This window comes from Populus nigra, chromosome 11, assembly GCF_951802175.1.
Source record: "Populus nigra chromosome 11, ddPopNigr1.1, whole genome shotgun sequence".
NCBI lineage: Eukaryota > Viridiplantae > Streptophyta > Magnoliopsida > Malpighiales > Salicaceae > Populus > Populus nigra.
Window position 1 is genome coordinate 3,223,485 of NC_084862.1, and position 18,598 is coordinate 3,242,082.

At 38.1% G+C, this 18,598-nt stretch overlaps 1 protein-coding gene across 1 annotated transcript; it reads right to left on the reverse strand.

The window, feature by feature from the left end:
* Positions 1-6,842: 6,842 nt before the first annotated feature.
* LOC133668383 (uncharacterized) lies at positions 6,843-11,968 on the reverse strand. The gene is made up of 14 exons (XM_062088190.1): positions 11,846-11,968; positions 11,630-11,731; positions 11,335-11,537; positions 10,872-10,944; positions 10,648-10,722; positions 10,453-10,563; positions 10,304-10,346; positions 9,359-9,458; positions 8,335-8,437; positions 8,159-8,254; positions 8,003-8,035; positions 7,514-7,613; positions 7,211-7,295; positions 6,843-7,113 (listed from the first exon to the last, which is right to left on the reverse strand). The coding sequence occupies exons 2-14, from the start codon at positions 11,723-11,725 to the stop codon at positions 6,987-6,989; spliced, it is 1,245 nt and encodes a 414-aa protein (XP_061944174.1). The 5' UTR covers positions 11,726-11,731; positions 11,846-11,968; the 3' UTR covers positions 6,843-6,986.
* Positions 11,969-18,598: the final 6,630 nt, after the last annotated feature.

Consider the following 18,598-nt stretch of genomic DNA (forward strand, 5'->3'; position numbering starts at 1 on the left):
TTCGGTTTCTTTTTCTTAAAGGAGAGTGTTAGGGCTCTAGGCGCGGGGACGCGCCAACGAAGGCACACTGCCTAGAATTCGGCAGCGATGGACAGCGGCAGCCTTGCATAGGCAGAAATGAATTCGGCAAGCAGCGTGCAATGATCTATGCGAGTCTTTGAGCTACGACTTGGCATGGATGTGGGGGCTTAGATACTGGACCTTCTAAGTCAGCAGCTGACGCAGCAGAACAGGCAGTTGGGACTGCCAAGTAGACAGCCAGGAAATGGGGGAAGTGGCAGCTTCATGGGAGGCAAAACGTGGGAGCATAACTGGGGTGTTCTCCATGCCACTAAGTCCTGGAAACATGGGATCATGGGTAAGAGGTAGTGCTCCACTATGTCCTGAAAACATGGGATCATGGGATGGAGGAAGTGCTCCACTAGGTCCCGAAAATGGGGGATAATGGGGGGGAGCCTGCAGCTCATGTATGTCTATAAATAGGCTTGCCAAGCCTCTGTTGTGGAGTATGCGATTTTGTGCATAGCACACACACTCTTTTGTGTATTCCTTTGTTGATGAGATAAATAAAGGTTGAGAGGGATTCTTGTAATCTTGTTGTGCTTGCTTGTGTTGGTTTCCTTGTTTGCGACGAAGCTATTGTGAGAACCTCTTTGGGTGAGCGAAACACATAGTCGTAGGGAAACACGAGCGAAAAGAGTGAGGCAAGGCTGAGTCTAGTCGGGACTAGACTGCCGCATTGGGTTGAATTTCGTTGCGAAAAATTTAACCCCGTGACAATTGGTATCAGAGCACGGTTGATTCTAACAACGTGCAGCAGAAGTCATGGAAGCTATTCGGGAACGGTTGACGCGTCTTGAGACTTTGATAGGGTTGGATGAAGAAGACGAAGAACGTTCTATTATGGATCGCTTGAAGGAAGCTATGGAAAGCGCTGAAAGGGCTGAGAGCCTGTATATTTCTCTTGCGGCAGAATCGAGTGAACGATTGGCTGCTGCCGAAGAGACGATTGCCATTCTAAAGAGGGCAGTGACAAACGCTCCTATTGGGGTAAGTAATTCGAAACCTAAAGTGCCTGAACCAAAGTGTTTTGGTGGAGCAAGAAGTTCCAAAGAGCTGGAGAATTTCTTGTGGGATATGGAGCAATACTTTAGTGTTGCGAAGATTGGCGCGGCTGAACAAGTGGATCTTACCGTGATGTATCTCACGGGTGATGCGAAGCTTTGGTGGAGAACGAGAACCAAAGAGGACTTAAGTGCTGGACGTCCAAAGATTGAGACGTGGGATTGTCTCAAGCAAGAGCTGAAAGAGCAGTTCCTTCCGAACAACACGTCGTGGATTGCGCGGGAGGAACTTAAAAGACTCAAACATGACAGGTCAGTTCGTGATTATGTTAAGTCTTTCAGTTCTTTGATTCTCGACATCGAGAATATGTCCGAGGAGGACAGGCTATTCAACTTCATGTCCGGATTGCAAACTTGGGCGCAAGCGGAACTAAGGCGACAGAATGTAAAGGATCTGTCCTCCGCTATTGCTGCTGCGGACAGCTTGATTGATTTTAAATCAACTACTAGAGAGGGCTATACATCAACCTCCTTCAAGTCTAAAGGAAGAAACAAGGAGGAAAGAACGAGGAAGAAGTTCGGTGGGGGTGCATCGAGGGCTACTGCCGCGGAGAAGGGCAAGGCCAAGTTTATGGGTGCACAAGGTAAGAGTACTAAACCGAACTTTACTTGCTTCATTTGTGATGGTCCTCACTTTGCGAGGGAATGTCCAAAGAGGGAGAAGTTGAATGCTATTCGGGCTGGGGATAGCGATGAGGGGGAAGGGGTAGTTACGCACGTCAACCCTATGCGTGTGATAAACTGCCTGGTAGCTAAATCAGGGGATGGGGCTGCCGAATCCCGCCCTGTCGATAGAGACTTGGCAAGGATTGATGCACTGCGGAAAGGGAAGTCAGGGGCTACGGACAATCTAATGTATGTGAAGATTGTGGTAAATGGCAAAGACGTGAATGCTATGCTGGATTCAGGTGCAACGCACACGTTTGTGGCAGATCGGCTGGTGAAAGAACTTGGCCTGCGGCTGAGTGACAACCACACATCCATGAAGGCAGTAAACTCAAAGGCACAGAGGATTGCTGGGATGTCTTACGATGTGCCGATAACGCTGGATCAGTGGAGAGGTAAGCATGATGTGCTGGTTGTAAATCTTGACGATTACGATATTATTCTTGGCCTTGATTTCTTACGAAAAGCCAAGGTTGTCTTGATGCCTTATCTCAATGGAATGATGATTGCAAGTGAGGGATGCCCATGTTTCGTCCCATGTTGTAACGTCGCAGCTGCGAATGTGGTGAAAAAGGGGAAGAGCTTGGTCTCGGCAATTGCTATTGATAAAGCATTGCGGAAAGGAGGGGAAGTGTTTCTGGCAACAATAGTTGACGAGAAGGCAGACCATTGTGGTGAGGTGCCGAAAGAAATTGCTAGCGTGCTGCAGCAATTCGAAGATGTGATGCCGCCTCAGCTACCCAAGAAACTCCCGCCTAGGAGGGCCATTGACCATCGAATTAAGCTGGTGCCAGGGGCAAAGCCACCATCTCAAGCCCCTTACCGAATGTCGCCAAGGGAATTGGCAGAATTGAGGAAACAATTGGAAGAGCTGATTGACTCAGGGTTTGTCCGGCCTTCCAAGGCTCCGTATGGTGCCCCGGTTTTGTTTCAAAAGAAGGCGGATGGGAGCCTTCGCATGTGTGTGGACTACCGAGCACTTAATAAGGTAACAATCAAAAACAAATATCCTGTTCCTTTAATTCAGGATTTGATGGACAGATTGTGTGGAGCCTCAATCTTTACAAAATTGGACTTGCGATCGGGGTATTGGCAAGTGCGGGTTGCTGATGGTGATGAGCATAAAACTACTTGTGTGACAAGGTATGGCTCCTATGAGTTTCTAGTTATGCCATTTGGCCTAACAAATGCTCCAGCAACATTTTGTAATCTAATGAATGACGTGTTATATGATTTCTTAGACAATTTTGTTGTAGTCTACTTAGATGACATTGTAATCTATAGTAGAGGCATTGAAGATCATGTAACTCATCTCTCTAAAGTCCTAAGTAGGTTGAGAGAATATGAATTGTATGTAAAGAAAGAAAAGTGTGAGTTTGCAAAAGCTGAAATTATGTTCCTAGGCCACTTGATTGGGGAAGGACAAGTGAAGATGGATCCAAGGAAGATTCAAGCCATTGTTGAATGGACAGCACCAAAATCTGTCCCGGAATTGAGATCATTTTTGGGGCTTGCAAACTACTACAGACGATTCATTGAGGGTTATAGCAAGAAGACAACTCCTCTCTCGGATCTTCTCAAGAAGAGTCGGAGATGGGAATGGACGGTTGACTGTCAGCAAGCTTTTGAGAAGCTGAAGACAGCGGTAGCGTCAGCTCCAGTCTTGGGGCTGCCTGATTTTGAGAAGCCATTTGAAGTGCATACGGATGCTTCGGATAGGGCTATTGGTGGAGTGCTGGTGCAAGATGGACATCCGGTTGCTTTTGAGAGTCGGAAGCTAAATGATGCGGAACAGAATTACTCGACGCATGAGAAAGAAATGACGGCAGTAGTGCACTGCCTTGGCATATGGAGAGTATATCTGTTGGGGCCGAAATTTGTTGTCAAGACTGACAATGTTGCCAACACATTCTTCTGGACGCAGAAGAAATTGTCGCAGCGACAAGCTCGGTGGCAGGAATTCTTGGCCGAATATGATTTTGTATGGAAGCACAAACCAGGAAGCCACAATCAGGTTGCGGATGCACTTAGCAGACGCGAAGTAATCGCTACTGTTCTTGCTATTGTTCAGGTGGAGTCGGACATGCTGTGTCGACTTCGTCAAGCTGCGGGGGAGGATGCAGCGTACAAGAAATTGGTTGAGCTTGTACAAGAAGGGATAATACGGAGGTATTGGTTGGAACAAGACTTACTCTATGCAAAGGGGGGTCGAATCTTCGTGCCAAAGGGAGAGCTGCGGAAACACTTATTGATGGAGACTCATGATCCGCAGTGGGCTGGACATCCAGGTAGAGAAAGGATGGTTGCTCTTCTGTCACAGACTTATTATTGGCCGAAGATGGAGGAAGATGTAGAACTTTATGTCAGGACTTGTCTAGTGTGCCAACAAGACAAGACGTTACGGCAGCGTGAGGCAGGCTTGTTACAGCCGCTGCCGATTCCAGAAAGGCCTTGGGTATCGGTCTCAATGGATTTCGTTGTTGGTTTTCCAAAGGTGGATGGCATGAACACAATCATGGTTGTTGTGGACAGATTCACTAAGTATGCGGTGTTTGTCGCTGCCCCGACGGTGTGTACAGCCGAAGTGGCCGCTGAATTATTCTACCGCAACGTGGTGAAATACTTTGGAGTACCTTCAGACATTGTAAGTGATCGTGATGTGAGATTCACGGGTAGATTCTGGACAGCATTGTTCAACATGATGGGAACAAGGCTGAAGTTTTCAACTGCCAATCACCCGCAAACTGATGGACAAACGGAAAGGATAAATGCTTTGCTAGAGGAGTATTTGAGACACTACGTGACAGCGACGCAGCGAAACTGGCTGGAGTTGCTGGATAGTGCGCAGTTTTGCTATAATCTTCAAAAATCCTCGGCAACGGAAGCAAGTCCGTTTGAGCTAGTTTTGGGAGCCCAACCCCAAACTCCTGCGGAGATTGCAGTGCAGATATCGGGTGGGAAGAGTCCAGCGGCGTACAGGTTTGCGATGGAACGGCAGGAACTGTTTGAGCAAGCCCAAGATAGCTTGCGTAAGGCAAGGAAAAGAATGCTCAAATATGCCAATCAAAAGCGAAGATTGCTGGAATTCAGTGTGGGTGACAAGGTGTTACTCAAGTTAACTCCGCAAATTTGGAAGAAAATTGTGGGGACGACGAAGCACCGAGGGTTGGTGCCAAGGTATGACGGGCCTTTTGAGGTCATTGAAAAGGTAGGGGCTGTGGCATATAGATTGGAGCTGCCCGAACGGCTGAAGCTTCATCCTACTTTTCACGTAAGTTACTTGCGGCCCTTTTATGAAGATCATGAGGATCCGAAAAGAAGTAAGTCGCAACGAGCTCCTCCTACGATTCATAAACAATTTGACGATGGTATTGTCAAGATTATGGATCATCGTAGACTTGGCCAACATCGAAAGAATCGGCGGACAGAATTCTTGATAAAATGGAAGAAAAATGAGGAGGTTTCGTGGGAAAAGGACACTGATTTATGGCAATTTGAGGACCAAATACAAGACTACCTCACATCTATTCCGACGAGGGCGTCGGACTCTTCTAGTGGGGGTGGTTTGTTAGGGCTCTAGGCGCGGGGACGCGCCAACGAAGGCACACTGCCTAGAATTCGGCAGCGATGGACAGCGGCAGCCTTGCATAGGCAGAAATGAATTCGGCAAGCAGCGTGCAATGATCTATGCGAGTCTTTGAGCTACGACTTGGCATGGATGTGGGGGCTTAGATACTGGACCTTCTAAGTCAGCAGCTGACGCAGCAGAACAGGCAGTTGGGACTGCCAAGTAGACAGCCAGGAAATGGGGGAAGTGGCAGCTTCATGGGAGGCAAAACGTGGGAGCATAACTGGGGTGTTCTCCATGCCACTAAGTCCTGGAAACATGGGATCATGGGTAAGAGGTAGTGCTCCACTATGTCCTGAAAACATGGGATCATGGGATGGAGGAAGTGCTCCACTAGGTCCCGAAAATGGGGGATAATGGGGGGGAGCCTGCAGCTCATGTATGTCTATAAATAGGCTTGCCAAGCCTCTGTTGTGGAGTATGCGATTTTGTGCATAGCACACACACTCTTTTGTGTATTCCTTTGTTGATGAGATAAATAAAGGTTGAGAGGGATTCTTGTAATCTTGTTGTGCTTGCTTGTGTTGGTTTCCTTGTTTGCGACGAAGCTATTGTGAGAACCTCTTTGGGTGAGCGAAACACATAGTCGTAGGGAAACACGAGCGAAAAGAGTGAGGCAAGGCTGAGTCTAGTCGGGACTAGACTGCCGCATTGGGTTGAATTTCGTTGCGAAAAATTTAACCCCGTGACAGAGAGTCTCTTCAAGAATTAACAGCTTCTATTTTCATATTTATTTTCTTTTTCTATGCATAAGAAAGGCCTTGTTCTTACCATGATTTTGAATTTTTTTTCTTTTTTCTTTTTACTTTCAGATTGAACTGACATGTGAAAACTCTTAGAAATTGAACTCGGAGTGCACTCATTCACTTCACAAATGAGCAACTCGGACAGAGATGGTGTTTACAATATTGTAAAAGTAAATTTCATCTGTGAAAAAAAGGAGATAAAAGATTACTATTTTACAAGAGAGATAAGAAGGCATAGAAATCAACTTGGGCCAATGTCGGGAATCCATAGCCATTGCATTGTCATCATTTCAGACGACAAGTAATTTAATTCTTTTATATTCTTAAAAAATCATTTTAACATATTAATATAAAGATAATTTTTTTTAAAAAATATTATTTTAATATACTTTCGAATAAATAACATTTTAATCTTTTAAACTCTCGAATCCCCTCCTGCAGCTCCTGTAAAATGAGGCAACGGTCTTCCCCATTTCAGTCGCTAAGCTCCTAGCTCACTGTTTGCTTTACCAAGACGTTATGACTAACTGATATAAGATTTCACCTAATGCCCGCCCTTCTGCCCGAGAAGAGCATTTAATTGGCTGCCGTTTGGTACTAAACACTTGTTTTAAGAGGAGCATTTAATTTAAATTATTTGACCTTTAATCTCGAGCTCAAGAAATCAAGACCGATGCATGCTCAAATCTGGAATTGACATCACCAAGTTCAAGCTTACAGCGGATAATCCCAGGGAATAAATTGTAAACTAGAAAGAAATGCAATTGTTTATTGGAGGATGACATTACAAAATCCCCCCGACAAAACATTCCAACAATAACGTTATGAATCTACAGCAGGCTTTTGTGTCTTCAATCCAAATAAATTCTCAAATACTTTTGGGGCCATGGGAGGAATGTTCATTGGCTGAGGAGCCATGAAATTGACAATCTTTTCATGGACGTTGTACCTGAAAATTGTGATTGATAAGGAAAAATCAATGAAATGCTCTGGGTTACTAGAGATGAAAATGATAGTGCAGAAAATGAGCCCTCCCGTGCATGTACCTGATCTTTCGACTCTTTGAAGCACGCCGATCAACAATCTTTCTCTTCTTAGTTTGCAACCTTTTTAGAGCATAAAAGGTCGCCTCTGCAGACAATCAATAAGCAAGATTAAAGACATTAAATAAGTGTAGTGCCGGTACTTGAGGAAACCATCTGATCCTCTATCTTGGAAATGAAGAATGTGAAGGTGAAAAACAGCCACCAATTATAGCTTTATGGATCCTTGGGGCTGCAGGTCTACTATGGTGAAAGTTTCCACACGAATTATGAATATAAGCAAATAGGATGAGATACAATACTCACCGGTGGATGCGGGGTCGACATTCTCCAAAAATTCTTTCAATAACTGCTGATAAAATTCGGTATCATTTAGAAGTTCAGGATCACCATCGGGACATGTTTCCTAATTAGAATTGAAAGATTCAGCAAAACTGTTAGGCTGGCAATATCCATAAAAAAAAAATGTTATAATGAAAAGAAAGAAAAAGAACAGAGAATTTCCCAGAAAATAAGAGGAAAGAGAAAAGGCCTCCAGGGAAACTTCATGTCCGTAGAATCAGGCAATCAATATTAGGATTCAATCAGAACACTTTCGCGCGTTAGCTGATGAGATGTAACCTGACTTCAATTGAGTGTCTGCTTAGGCCTTTTGCTTAGCCTGTTCTCACTCCATTTCTCAATTCTAGCTCGGTTCTTAGCCACATTACTAGGTGGAAATGTGGAATACCTAAACTTTCCAAGTTTGAACTAATATGGGAAAATGATATACAAATTACTCATTCACAGGATTACCTCTCCACTGGCATTGCTTGTCAACTCAGGAACCTGCCCGTTAGTAAAATTCAGGTAGTCAGTAACAGCAAAAGGAAAACAAAATCTGAGCTCACCATACCAAGAATTTTGCATTATTTCTTCGACTAAACTACGAAAAATTGCCAATTATCTTACAGCTCCAAAAACACCAATGGTTGATCTTCTTTGTTGCATTTGCCTGACCATTTTAGTTGGATCCCTCATATAAGCAGCAACTTGTTCACTGATATTCTGTGATTGGAAAAGTAAAATCCAGTGAGTTTCATCATACCCTGGACAGCATAATGGCATCATCAGCTGTAGAGCCAAACCTGATTAAAAGCCTGCAATTTTCCTGTCATGGCAGCAGCACCAGTTGTCACCTGTGTCTTTCTCTGCCATTTATCTATTGATTTGTTTCGGAAAGGAGCTATTCTACAAGATACATGCATTTAAAGTTTTAATACTTAATTCATGTGTTCATATCCACAGCAGTTTTTCACATCCCGATTCTAGCTGAAACATATCCCGAGTATGAACGCTAGTTTTCCAATATGAAATGGAGGAAGAAGCATTTAAATTTTAAATCTGTATGCTCTATTAACTGCTCAGGGAATCTGTACAAACAGTCCTTGAATTGTTGGTCATTTGGATGGAGACCCCTTCTCTTTTTCTTTTTTTTTGATTGACAACTCTTTACTATGTTAAACTATTAATAAGTTCCTTATTCTTTTTTGTTTGGATTGACACCCTCTATATTCTTTTAATTTTGATTTTAATACCTGAACTATGATGTGTTAGGATTAGCACTACTTTTGTCACCATCGGAACTCTAACTTTTTGACAACTAAATCAACCCAAAAGACCACTAAAATAATCCTTTCAACCTCTCTCACAACATTTTGATATCAAAATCCATTATTAAACTCCAATCAAACTCAAAAATTTGAGTTTTTAGTTTTTCAATTTAAAATTTCAAAGCCTTAAAACATTAAAATCCGGTGGTGGTGGGGTTTAAAATTCGTACAAATGAACTCACAACAATAAAACCTTTCATCCGGTGGTAATGCCGTCGCTAACATTGCCTAAAACCTAATAAAGGAGCCCCCAATCATAGTTTATGTATTAAAATCAAAAGAAAAAAAATATAAGAAGTGTCAATCCAAATAAAAAAAAAATAAGGGTCTATTAATAGCTTACATAGTAAAAAGGGTGTCAATCCAAACAAAAACAAAAGGGGAGAGAGAGAGAGATCTTCATCTAAACAATCAATAATTCAGAAGGTATTTGTACAAATTCACCTAATAGATCAAAATAAAATAGCAATAGCTGTGCATCTACAGACAAATGTAATACCTCTTTTGCATCTCAGAAATTCTTAACCAATCTATATCCTCTTCGGCATCCGAATTTGTCGAATCTTTTGAATGCTTCTTAGTGACCTGTCCAGAATCACCTTAAAAAGAGAACAAATACATGGAAAAATTACATTGCGGTCCACTGTACAAAATCTTAATAAAGAAAACGTTTCAGGCTTTAAATTATAACTTCATGGACCGCTCTAACAAGAAAAGAGAAGGTTGCATGTTGAATAATCACAACTTGCTTAATACTAAAGTCAATTAATACTGCAGGAGGAAATTCCCAAAGCTTCAGAATCAAAGCAAGAAAAAATGAAGATTGATGCTGTTGCATCTCCATTCATTCGGGGAAAAAAGAAATAAAATGTTTCATTCCAATATACAGGACTTATTTTTTAACCTAGGTCAGAAAACAATTTTATTGTTTAGATACACAGGAATTTCTTACTGCAAGTCTTTTAACTTTCAAGAGAGATTCCAATTCATACTGGTAAGGAAATATCATTATAAACAGTGGAGAATTTAATGAAGAAAATCACAATTGAACATCCAGATAGAATACTAACTGTATAAGTAAAAGGTCTTAAAAAAACCATCAGCGACATCTAAAAATGGAAACAAGCATTCTAAATGCCTATTGGTGTTCAATTTGAAGACAGGCTGCAAATGGGTACCTCCTCCCCACCTCACAATTCCCTTCCCTTCCAAACAAACAAATGCGTGGTTATACACTTACATCACTCAATTTATTTTTCAATCATCTGCCAATTATAGTTTGTGTTATTCACATAATTCAATTCACTTGGACAACCAGATGCACATAATTTCTACAATGACAGAATCATTGCGCACAAATGTTTTAGTATGCTAGTCTCCAAATAACAACGGAAAAGGCACAAAATACAGAATATAGTAATATGAACAAGCATTTGCAATATACCATTAGAAGATTGAGAAATTGATGGATTCTTCTCGAGCAAAGCCTGATCATATAAAGTAAAAACAACCCAAGTTAAACAAAGAAATAGAAATTGATGAGATTAATAGCTGTAAAAAGAGTACAACATAAAAGACCGATGACAGCCATACCTCCTGTAGTTCCAGTAGAGATTCCAAAGTCTTCTTGGATGAGGTAATCACATCAGCATATGCCATCCCAACTACTTCATCAGAATCACAAAATGAAGACCTAACCGGTTCCTGCAATCAATCCCTTTCATGTTTGATCAAAATGCTTCAAGCAAGTCATTGAGCAATAAAAGAGGTAGAGAAACCTAAAGATACCTGCGGTAATCTGTTTGAGTTTGCAAATGCTTTTTGAAGTAAGAATCTGAACTCAAGAGTTTTGTCCCAGAGAGCCTTAAGAAAATGGTAGAGAAGTTTGTGAGTGTTTGATCACAGCGCATGAAAAATCTGATTAGAATATTTATCAAGTTGATCCCTTATCAATGATGATAGTCGCTATTGTAACCAATGAGTATTGTGAAAGAAACCATAAGATTGAACACCTTCTGGTTCTTCACTGCTTGACCTTTAATGAGATCTTCATCCTTGTGGCGTTTAAGATTCTTCCATATATCTCTGAAATTAAAAACAAAAAAGGTTAATTAAAGCAAATCTGTTAAGAGTTCATGATCCTTGTAAACAAAGTTTCAAAAACAAGAATCAAACTTTTAAAAAGTTTGTCCAAAACCCAAATATTATTATAATTAATTTTGTCAAATTAACAATAAAACCAAAATGTCCCATCTGACTACCTAATTGCAGTCTTATTATTCCCATATATTCTCTTCATGCTTCGAGAAAAAATCAAGTTAACTGTAAACTAAAAAAAAATAGCAAAAAGGTGCATTCGCTTGTCCAAAGCTGAACCCTAAGCACAAATTTCAAATATACCAAATTCATCGTGTGCTCTCTATACAGCTAGATGAAAAGAATATTTACCAAAAACAGAAGAGAAATTTGTCTTACTGCTCTTGATTGCGAAGATTCATATATTCTTTCTCAAGGTCTTCCATCTCGCCATCTTTTCCACTCTCTTCGTCTTCTTCTTCTTGCTCCTCTCCTTCTTCTCCATCCTCCTCGTCCTCATCTTCCTCTTCCTCTTCGCCGTCCTCCTCCTCCTCATCCTCTTCATCTTCGTCGTCTTCCCTATCATCTTCATAATCTTCCATCTGCATCATAAATTAAATCAGTGATTAATTAAATCGTAATCGCTGTCAGCCATTAAGCAAAGCAACAGAGGAAAAGCCAAAACACGACTAACGGTAGTAAGAAGCTGCTCGCTTTCCATGTCATCAAACTCTTCAAAATCGTCACTATCTCTGCTTGATTTACTTGACAGCTTCTTGGATAACCCCATTTTGATCTGAGAAAATTGTTTAACAAAATCAGTAATCATTCTTTCTTTCTTTTTTCCTAATCACATGACAAAAGTTCAAACCCTACTAACTATATCACGGGAAAAGAAGAAGAAAGTTACCTGCTGATTAAAGGAAATTGAAAAAAGAGAGACAAGAAAGGAGAGCTTCAGGCGGGTGGGAGGGTGGATCTCTCAGGGTTTTAGTGCTGCCCGCTACGTCGTCTTGACTTAAACCCTATAATTGGAGGTTGAAAAGAAAGGGTTGGGGAAGAGATAACTTTTATAGCTATACGATGTGGGCTGGGCTCGGCTCAAGGTAAATTGGGCTGCAAACTTTTATAATATTATAATTATAATTATAATTATAATTTTACTTACTATAGATTAAGAAAAACTATTTCGCGTGGTAAAAACACTATATATTAAGCGTGATTTATTAGAAATTATAATAGTGAAATTAAGGTGAAAAAAAATATTCTGTCATGCCATAGGATGCATCTCGACATTCTAGTCCTTTTTAGGCAAAGCTTCCATATGCCTTGTTTTTCATGTTGTCCATGAAAAAAAACATAACAGTCATTGAACTTCTTTTCTTTTTAAATTCAGTTCATGTTTTATTTGTTTCATTTAAAAAAATCACTTTAAATTGAAAAGTTTTTTCAACTTTATCCTCCTTAAGTTTTTCATCTCTCAAATTTGATCCTCATTCTTTTTATTTTTTTAAATAGTTTATAGATTTTATTTGTTTCTTGCGATTTCATCTTCATCCTTTTTTTTTCTTGGCTTTTTTGTCAAAGTTTTTATAGTTTTTAACTTTATCCTTCAAATAAAGTTTATGGTTTTTTCAATAGTAATAATATATATTTTAGTTTGATCCCTTTTCTTTTGATTTTTTATTTTTTTTATTTTTTTTATTTTTTTTGCTCCTTTATCAAAGTTTTTATAGTTTTTAATTTTATCATTCAAGTCAAGTTTATGATTTTTGTCATTTTAATAATAGTAATACTAATAGTAATAGTAGTAATGATAATGATAATGATACTTATAATATTATTAATAATACTACTAATGGTAATGATAATGTCAATAATAGTGATGATAACAATAATTTATTATGATAGTAATGGTGGTAGTGGTGGTGGTGGTGGTGATAATTTTGATAACAAAACTTATAACAACAACAACAACAATAATGGTGATAGTGATGATAATAATTATAATTAAAATAATAATGATGAAACCAAAAATAATGCTAATAATAGTGATAATAATTGTCGCACGTGTACGACGTCGCGACGATATTTCAATCTCGTATGTATCTGGCAAATATAGGGAGACAAGAAATTCTTATCTTTTATTAGTAGAATGAGAGTCACCACTTGGTATTTTAATCACTAAGAACCCTAACTAGTCTCAGAGATTGGATACGGGGACTAATCGCGTAAAGAGAAGGTATTATCACCCCAAATATGTTCTGCCTAAGGAAAGTTGCATTATTTGATTGTCTGATAAAAGCTAAAAGTATGGCTGTATTTTCTAGTTGTTGGTTTGTTTAAGGTTTAAGAAAAGTCTTTTTTTATAAGAAAATCTTTATCTTCTCAAGTAAAATCTAATTGTTCTAACATTAATAAAAAAAACCTATTTTTTTAATATCAAAAATATATTTTACATTTAAATTTGTAATCTCATGTGCTAAAGAGATAACAAAGATTTTTTTGTGGGTATTTTGGGCTTTGCCACCAGCGTTAATCGTTGCGTGGTGATTTTAGCTTGTATGAAGTTTTTGTTTGTTGACAGCAATAATAATAGTAATATATGTTTTCTTTTCATTGTTTTCTCTCAGGATGATTGTGGTCCGATGTGCTTTTGCGGCGAGTATGATTGTCCAATCACCACCATTTTACTCGCTGATGATGCAGGCAGATTTCTAGAAACGTTGAAGGGGCCAGTAGACCACCAAGTCCAGATATCATGGACATTGCACATCAGATGCTTAATGACATTCCTTACCTTCAATTCAGTGAAATGCATAATCGTAGTGGCGAATCACATTGATTTTAATGCAGTTCATCCCGATTTTGGGTTGCCCCCACTGCATTTTGCAGTTTGGAAGTCTTGTCTTCCACCGGTTGAGTTATTCCTAAAGCACAATGCTCCTACAGATTTCGGGTGCCAATTTGATTTATGGAATCAGTATCAAATGCTTCCTTTTAATTATTCACTTCACTTGTTAAGGTAACTCCTTTTTCTCTCATTCTATTGAGAGTTGCCATTAAAGTTCCAATTTACTCACATTGCGGTTTTTTAAGAGTGCACGTTCATGTAATAGGAGTCTCACTCTTGTAATTTTAGGGTTATCCAAGTTTCTCTCCCTTATATGAACTCTAACATAGTTTTTATATATAATGCCAACTGCAATAGCTACCTAATTCATTTCAAGATTTTGACTCCAGAGCAATCGGTTTACAAGATGCTTATGGTTCTCTGCCTGCCACAATTGGTTTGTTTCCTAATTTGAAGTCATTGAATATTCATTTGTTTGCCTATTCTATTTCATTTTGAGGTTAGTCATTTATTTTGCTGCTGGTCCCTATTAATGCAAATATCAAAGTTGGAAATCGTTTGAGAGACAAATGAACTTGGGGAGGAAAGTTTTTGCTATGCAAAGTATGGAAGGCTTGTGGAGCTAGCTGTTCTACTTTTGGTGGCTCGAGAGAAGGTTACTTCTGTTTCCTTGGTTAAGAAATCATCTTTATCTCAAAATGATCATGATTTGTGGTGAGAGCTAGCATGTTGAATGTGTTTTTCTTCCATTAGTTGCCTATAATTTCTTATTGCTTTGTCCATTAGATTTCCAGCAGGAGTTTAGTTACCCATATTAACATGAATAAATTTTTAACTCAATTTCATCGCTATTTTCTGACGGATTGACAAAACAAATTTTTAACTATAATTGTATTTTAAATATAGAAGATTGTCGAACCACATACTTCGTTTAATAAAGTATAATTTTTTGGAGTATATCTTTTTTATTTCCACAAAACTGGAAAATTAGAAAATACTCCTTTCGGAGGAAACATTTTCTTTTTAACTAGCATTTTTCTGAGCAAATATTTTATAGAACACCTAAATACTAAATGAAAGCAGTCTATTTCATGCTCTGGTCATGCTATGTTTGGCAATGTGTTTGAAGGGGCTTTTCCGAAGTGATTTTGGGTTGAAAAGGTATGAACCGAGTGATGTATGGTGGCTTTTATTAGAGGATGTCAAATTGATTGAAAAAGAGCTCGAAAGCTCATTTGATGCCTCTTTAGTCCAAATGCACATTTGATGTATTAACAAACACTCTCAATGTTCTATGTTGTAAGAATGTATTGAGCTTGCGCAAAACTTTCTTTTCATTGTGGGTGTGCATCTTGCAAATTTGGCCTGGTATTAATGTGTACCTTACTTTTGCAAATTTGGCGTGATATTAATGGCCTGAAAATTACTAGAGACAATCAAGTCACACTTGAACAAAACTGAGGAGATTGGGGAGTTGGTTTGCTATTATGCCAGAGAAGGAGGAGTGGTTAAGGTGGTTGCTATGTTGATGGTGGCTTAGAAAAAGCTGGTGGTCGTGGACTCATTTGACAGTAAACATGGTGCTAATTGTGGTAGAAGTAAGATTCGTTAATTTTTAATGAGTGAGATTGAGAAGCTGATTGACAAAGAGATGCAACAATTGGGAAAATCGACAACGATATATATGGATAAACAAAACATTTCATCGATCAAGATGTCTACAGATAAGCAAAATATGATGTCTGCATTGCAGTTGCTTGAAATTTTCGAGAGGGCTGGTGGTCTTGATCAACTCTTGCCCTGTTAAATAGTTTGATTTTGTCTGTTAATTTTGTGAAGGGAATACCATCCTCTCTATATAGTTGTGGGAGGCGGCCCTGTTGGGGATTCCAGCACCCCATGCGCGGACCGGTGATGTTCTGATATTTGCCCATTGAAGGCTAAAGCACACTGACACAATATTTTACGTGGTTCGGCAAAACCGCCTACATCCACGGGAGAGAGTCATTGTATTAGAGATAGAGAAAGGGTTACAATAAATACATGTAGAGGAGGAGGATTACATCCACTCTACTCAACTCATCAACTCTCATTGTTGCTCTTGCAGCTCTCTTTCTCTCCACTCTCTTGCACACACTCACGTTCTCTCTCACAATTTTGCTCTCTAAAATCATGCCTCTTTTATAGGCATTCATGGTGCTGCTCCACTTGTTCTTTTATCAATAATGGTGGCCACCAACTCCTACTCTTCTTCAACAAAGGTGGTTGCCAACTCCAGCTCTTCTTCAACAATGGTGGCTGTCAATAGTCAATGGTTGGCGTTGTCTATTTTCTGCACATGCAATGGCAACAACCCAACAGGCCCTTCCATACATTTTTGATTTCGAGATGCAGCTTTGCTGTCAAGCCAAGCCATCCTTTCACATGAAAACCCAAGTAAATCAATCCTCACAAAGACTGGAGTCGAGGGTGTTAAATTTTGCATCCTCTAGGAAGTGGGCATCCATGGCACTATCACTCAGTAGGGCGTTGAAACGTGTTTAACTTATCTAAATGTCACTGATAAGGTATAATACTTCTCTTTTATGTGCTCCTGTCAATAAGCAATTTCAGGGTCACTGGAGGCTTACCCGGTCGTTAACTTCAGGATCTCGAGGGATTGGTCAAGGTGCGCATAAGCTGGCCCAGACATCCACGGTTACCAAAAAAAAAATACTTCTCTTTTATGTGCTCCTGCCAATAAATTCATGAGCTACTTGTGCAGTTGCTTCGTGTTGATTTCTTTTTGACTTTCTTATTAAAGAGCTGCTTGTGGTTAAGAGCACCTGGAACTTGTTGTTCATCCAGTTTGCTGGGAATAACTTTTATTATCATTTGTTCATCCATTTCTACATAATGTTCTAAGTTGTCCACTGCAGAATCAGAATTATGAAGCTAAAGAAACTGAACCAAACATCATATGTAAATATAGCACGTAGAACATAGAATAAAAAAAAAACCAAATGGAAAGTAATACTGCTTCTAAAATACTTATGCCACATAGATCGTAGCTTTTAATAATTAACATTTTGTTTGACCCCCCTCTTGAAAAGATGCAAGTCCTCGCAAACGCCATGCGAATAGAAGTGGGCAGAGGGTGTGGGTCCATGAAAATGACAACCTGAGTTTAGCAGCGGGTTCGGGCTCATGAAAATGATAGCTTGGGAACTTTACAGGATAATAATATAAAAAAAAAACACTGAACAAAATATTCAGTACTGTAAATTGTTAAAGTGAAACTAGCATGTTATAGTGATTTTTTTTATTAATATTGTTTTATTCGTATAGTGTGGGTCCATGAAAATGACAGCATGGGTTTAGCAGAGGGTTCGGCCTCATGAAAATGATACCTTGGGAACTTTGCAGGTCATATAATAATAATGAGATGACATGGACGCTGAGTTATAAAACAAATTTACTTAATTATTAATTAATATAAGATAAATAATAATAACTGAAATGATATAAAATCTATATTCTAGGAAAAAAAATTATGTTGATGATAAAAAAAAATTAGAGACTGAATAGAATAATTTGTAGCAATTCATAATGTTTTATGATGAAAGATACAATATTTTTTTCACATGATTTAGCTTTTCTATTTATAAAAAAAAATTTCAAAGCTAAATTTTCTACCAGCTTAATATTAAAAAAAATCAATAAAGATAATTTTGAGAAAAAACTCATGAGGGGAAACACTGTTGCAATCCATAGTATTTTGTGAGGAAAGTTACAGTGCTTCCCCACATGATTTAGTTTTATTATAATTGTAATTCTCAATCAACTTAATATTTAAAAAATAAAATCAATAAAGACAATTTTGAAAAAAATCATAACAAAAAAAAATCATATGAGAAAATACTATAGCAATCCATAGTGTTTTAAGGAAAAAAATACAAAGCTAAATTCAAACTATATCAATATTAAAAAAAAAAAAATTGACAAAGATAATTTTGGAAAAAATCATACAAAAAAGAAAACACAAAAAAAAGAAAAAAAAAAGCCATGTTGTGAAACACTATAGCAATCCACAATGTTTTAAAGAGAAAAAAATTTAAAAGTTAAATTCTTAATCAGCTCAATATTTAAAAAAATAAAATCGACAAATATAATTTTGAAAAAAATCATAAAAAACAAAAAAAACCATGTGGGGAAACACCATAGCAATCCACGGTGTTTTGTGAGAAAAACCACAGCTGTAATTCTCAATCAGCTCAATATTAAAAAAAAATTGACAAATAATTTTGACAAAAATCATAAAAAAAAAAACTACGTGGTGAAACACTATAGCAATTCATAGTGTTTTAAAGAAAAAAATTACAAAGCTAAATTTTTAACCAACTTAATATTATAAAAATAACATCAACAAAAATAATTTTGAAAAAAAAACCAAAAAAGAAGAAGGAAAAAACCATGAAAAAGAAAAAAAAAAGGAAAACATTGTAGCAATCCACAGTAAAATGCGAGGAAAGCTACAATGTTTTCCAACATGTTTTTAAAAATCATAAAAAAAACTATGTGAGGAAACATTGTATCAATTCACAGTATTTTAAAAAAAAATATTACTTTTTAATCAACTTAATATTAAAAAAATAAAATTGATAAAGACCATTTAAAAAAAAAAAACACAATAGCAATCTACAGTAAAATATAAGGAAAGTTATAGTGCTTACCCTACACCTTTTAGTTATATTATAATAAAAAAAATCACTGAACAAAATATACAACATGATGGTTTTTTTTCATTGTAGCACTACATAGTGAAAGGCA